Source organism: Ascaphus truei, unplaced genomic scaffold (genome assembly GCF_040206685.1).
Source record: "Ascaphus truei isolate aAscTru1 unplaced genomic scaffold, aAscTru1.hap1 HAP1_SCAFFOLD_1595, whole genome shotgun sequence".
Classification (NCBI taxonomy): domain Eukaryota; kingdom Metazoa; phylum Chordata; class Amphibia; order Anura; family Ascaphidae; genus Ascaphus; species Ascaphus truei.
This window is the reverse complement of record NW_027454486.1, coordinates 72,501-76,687: the sequence shown is the minus strand read 5'-3', so window position 1 is coordinate 76,687 and position 4,187 is coordinate 72,501. Positions and strand designations below refer to the sequence as shown.

General features: G+C 44.9%; 1 protein-coding gene across 5 annotated transcripts in view; it reads left to right on the top strand.

Moving 5' to 3' along the window:
- Positions 1 to 24: 24 nt before the first annotated feature.
- LOC142476425 (endoplasmic reticulum-Golgi intermediate compartment protein 3-like) overlaps positions 25 to 4,187 on the top strand; it is a 28,229-nt gene continuing 24,066 nt past the window's right edge. For 3 of the 5 annotated variants that reach the window (XR_012791665.1, XR_012791666.1, XR_012791664.1), the window contains exons 1-2: positions 30 to 232; positions 2,015 to 2,111. Coding sequence is in view for 1 of the 5 variants with exons in the window: in XM_075581799.1 (XP_075437914.1) it covers positions 2,021 to 2,111 (91 nt within the window). In the remaining 4 variants the exon portion in view is untranslated. Of the gene's footprint in view, positions 233 to 2,014; positions 2,112 to 4,187 lie in introns of all 5 variants that reach the window. The other 2 variants (XR_012791667.1, XM_075581799.1) reach the window with 2 other exon arrangements.

Here is a 4,187-nt window from a genome sequence, read left to right as displayed (position 1 = left end):
AACTCTTGTTGAACACATGGTGACATCAGACCGAAGGGAGCAACCGGAGGGAATCACAAAATTGCTTTATCTGGCTTTATTCTCCACCGTCTGAGAGGCAGTTGGTCACTTGTACGTTACAGGCGCCTCTTGTATGTAAGCGGTTAATGCAATTGTGCTTTATGAAGATCTGTATATATCTTTTTCTTTTCTATCGACAGTTCACGATCTGCAGAGCTTTGGACTTGACAATGTGAGTATGATCAGAAATAGCATTATTAGACCAGGAGTGGCTAACTCCAGTCTTCAAGGGCCACCAACAGGTTAGGTCAGGGGGGCGCAAACTGGGGGCACAAGATTTATTTGGGGGGGGGGCACGTCGGTTATAGAGGCCCCGCGCTCTTCCCCCCCAAAGCATTTAAATTTAATGCCAGGAAGCGCGCGTGGCCTCTAACTTATTTACCTTGACTTTGGGCGATGCGTTGCCGTGGCATAAAATGACGCCGCAGGTTGAAATAACATCACATGACCCCGCGGCGTAATTTGACGCCAATTGTTAGGTATGGGGGGGGCGCGCGAGCACTAGGGCTGAGCAGGCAGAGGGCGTAGCGCAGAAAGTTTGCGCACCCGTGGGTTAGGTTATAAGGATATTCCTGCTTCAGCACAGGTGCTGCTGCCATTCTGACTAAGTACCAATGTAAAGGGGTTTTGGCTGCACACCACAATATAATAAATACATACAGTTTACCGGTGCTGCTGGTTATAGGAAGTACCTGCCAGGCAAATTCCAATATACACTGAGGAAAAAAGAGAGATCCAGCGCTCCACGGATTTCAAGATAAATGAATTTATTGTGCCACACGACGTTTCGATTAGGCCTAATCACTTGAAAAAGACCTGTTGGTCGAAACGTCGTGTGGCACAATAAATTCATTTATCTTGAAATCCGTGGAGCGCTGGATCTCTCTTTTTTCGCCATTCTGATTAAGCCACTGATTGCGCGACCTGTGCTGAAGCAGGGATATCCTGAAAACCTAGCCTGTTGGTGGCCTTTGAGGGCTGAAGTGGACCACCTATGCGTTAGTTTGGTACCAGAGCGAAACCATTGCCCTGTGGATCAGCGATGTAGGAAATGGTCCAAAATGTGTTGGAGAAATGTTAACTGTTTTCCAAAATTAAATTCCCTGCTAAATATTTCACCAAGCATCACCATGCTAATATCGGGAAATTTGCCTTAGATTTGGGGGCTTTCAGCGAAATACCACCACTCTGTGAGCGAACCCTTGTTTCCGTATTTATAGTCTCTGCATTACGTGATTGTAGAGTTATTAGCATATTAAACAGTTATAGTGCACATTGGCCCAGATCCACACACTGGTGCTGATCTTTAGCACGCCTCCGCTCCCATTCATATCGTTAGGAGTATGGCCATGCTAAAGCTTGGCACCCTTTTGTGTATCTGGGCCATTGACTTATTGCTTGGAGCATCGCGTTCGAGCTGTGACTCAGCCGCGGTTATATTCACAACTCCAGGGTACGTTTTGCTTGGTTCCTGACCTCATGCAAAGTTTTCACACATCTCTACGGACCAGATTTGATAGAAAAGTGTTACATTACAATGTGCCTTCACACCTGCAAATCCTGTTAAGCAGGGCGTTGGCTTGACATGTCGCCTCACATTGCTTCGATTTGTAAGCTCTGTCTGGGCAGGTCTTGCTTCATGTTGAAGGTGTATACCAGGGGTCTTCTACTAGTTCTCCAAAGAGGTCAGATCAGTAAATGGGCGACAAGGGTTATTTCAATGTCATTTTAGATGCATCTACATAACATCTGTACCATATATATTTACTTTACCTTAACTTACAAGTGAGTTTCGGTGTGAAAAACACTAAGTAACTGGTATGAAATTAGCAAGTCCATGGGCCACATGAAGGTCCCGCGCCAGGCGCCAGTTTGAGTCGTGGTGTTATACCCTTCTGTATTTTACATGGCATATCAGGAGTGCCGTATATTAATACTAAATGTGTTCTTTCAGATAAATATGACGCATCACATCAAACATCTTTCCTTTGGGAGGGATTATCCGGGCATCGTAAACCCACTTGATGGCACCAGTGTCGACGCCAGCCAAGGTAAATATATTTCAATGTTGATCATGTGCTTTTGGATTCATATCGAAGGAGATCTCGACATTCATTCACTCTGTAAACTGTACAGTTGGGCAATATACCGATATGATGTAATACCGCGGTAGTAAAAATTACGATAAGTTAATATTCGCATTTATTATAGCGGTATTGGTGTTTGCTGTGGACGTCAATGGAGGTTTTAATGGACAGAATGTGACTTGCAGTTTAAAGGTGCAAACACAGCCAGAGAAAAAAAAGCATCACCCAGATGTGACCCCTTAAACATGTCACTGCCATCAGTACACTTTGGCCCTAGGAAGGATTGTCTCTTTAAAATGTGTCCGCTTGATAAAAGGCAGATCTGTCATTGTAAATAGGATGCGAGACCGCTCCTTCACTTCCCATCCCTTGAGTTTTGGGGCACGCCTTGTTCCTCAGAAGATCGCTTTGCCATGTGTTTGCCCTTTTCCACTTAAAGGGGCAGTGTCTCCTATGATCAAATTATGTTTGAGGTCGCACCGGGGTGATTGCATTTTTCTTACCAGAATCCAATACCTGGAAATATTTTTAACTCAATTTGTTTTTAGTTTGGAGACACTTGGGAGGGGTTTGAATAGGCGGTAACATTTCTTCCGGCACCAGAAGGGGTCTTATGACATAGCACTGCTTGGTAAATGTCCTTTCGTGCTTCCTTGATATACAAACACACCATTACATGAAAATATTCAATTACTGTCTTCATTAATTGGGATATGGCCTTACTTTTTGAGCCAAAACAAGTAACAAAATAATTTCTCTGGGAACATTCATCATAGAAACATTTAGCAAATCAGATCCATTCTCACCACTTACTGAAACGGTGGGTCCAGGCCGGTTCCATGCTTTTTTCTTTCTAGGAGGATACAGATACTTATTACTAAAATGCCTTGTGGCTTCTACAGCGACCATGTGGCCCTGAACCCCTCGTCCCTTCACAAAGCCCTTGTGACATCCGGCACAGGCCCTGGCACACCAGAGGGTTGTCGTGACTTAGTCCTCGTTTTGTAGGGAGAGTTCGGGCTGACGCCCCCACGGTGCAGCCTGAGCAAAGCGGAAGTGGGGGCCATCCCGTTTTTGTTTTCCTGGTCAAGCCATAAACTCGCCTGGAAACGGAGAGAGCAAAGTGGTTACCAGTATGGATACAGATCACAAGAAATACTGGTTTATGGTTTTCCGTACAAACTCCCACTGGAAAAGAAACAAGGCATTCAGTCCGACATGTTTGACTCCATGCGATTTCCATCCAGTCCATGATTTCTAGCGCTAAACCGTGCAAGATGATTGACAATATAGTGCAAAAAATTACGATAATGCGCTCTTTAATCGGTGAAAAGATGAGCGTCCCGCATAAAAACAAATAAATCCTACTTGCCCAAGCTGCAGGGACAGATAGTTAAGATTCTCTCACCCCAAGAGAAAAGATAGTCGCAGTGAAAAACATACCCTATAGCGCTGGGAAGACAGACAAACAAAATACAGTGTAATCTGTGTGTGAGCAGACACCTCCCATCTAAATTAGGGCATTTACAATCAAATGTCAATAGAACAACATTGAAAATGGCGCCCGCCTCTGGTGAAGACCTCCTTTTGGGATTGGAGATATGCGTAGATGTATTTCTGTGGGATCCCCTTCTCCACACCTCAATGGTCTGGGTAGAGACTGTAGCTCGTGGGGTGTGGATCAAAAAATGGGGAGCGGAAAGCCGGCGCGCGCACATAGTGATGCAATTTAATCACCAAATGGAAAATGGTAAATATGCACAGTGCCCTTACACATACGAAGAGGAACTCACAATTGAATACAACAGACTTTGTGTAGCTGCTGGTATCTCACCGCCGTAGCGTTTGAGTCCACTTCCGCGTCACGTGGTCTAGTGATCTCGTCTCGTGATACCAGTTGCCGGCTCAACCCGGTCTGATTCCACGATTCCGTAACTGCTCACTTGTTCTTTAAGGAGAAAAAAGAGTGAACGCTTAGTGAGCAGGTACACAATAGACGAATCAGACCGAGGGGCAACACTGAAATATTCTTGTAAATTC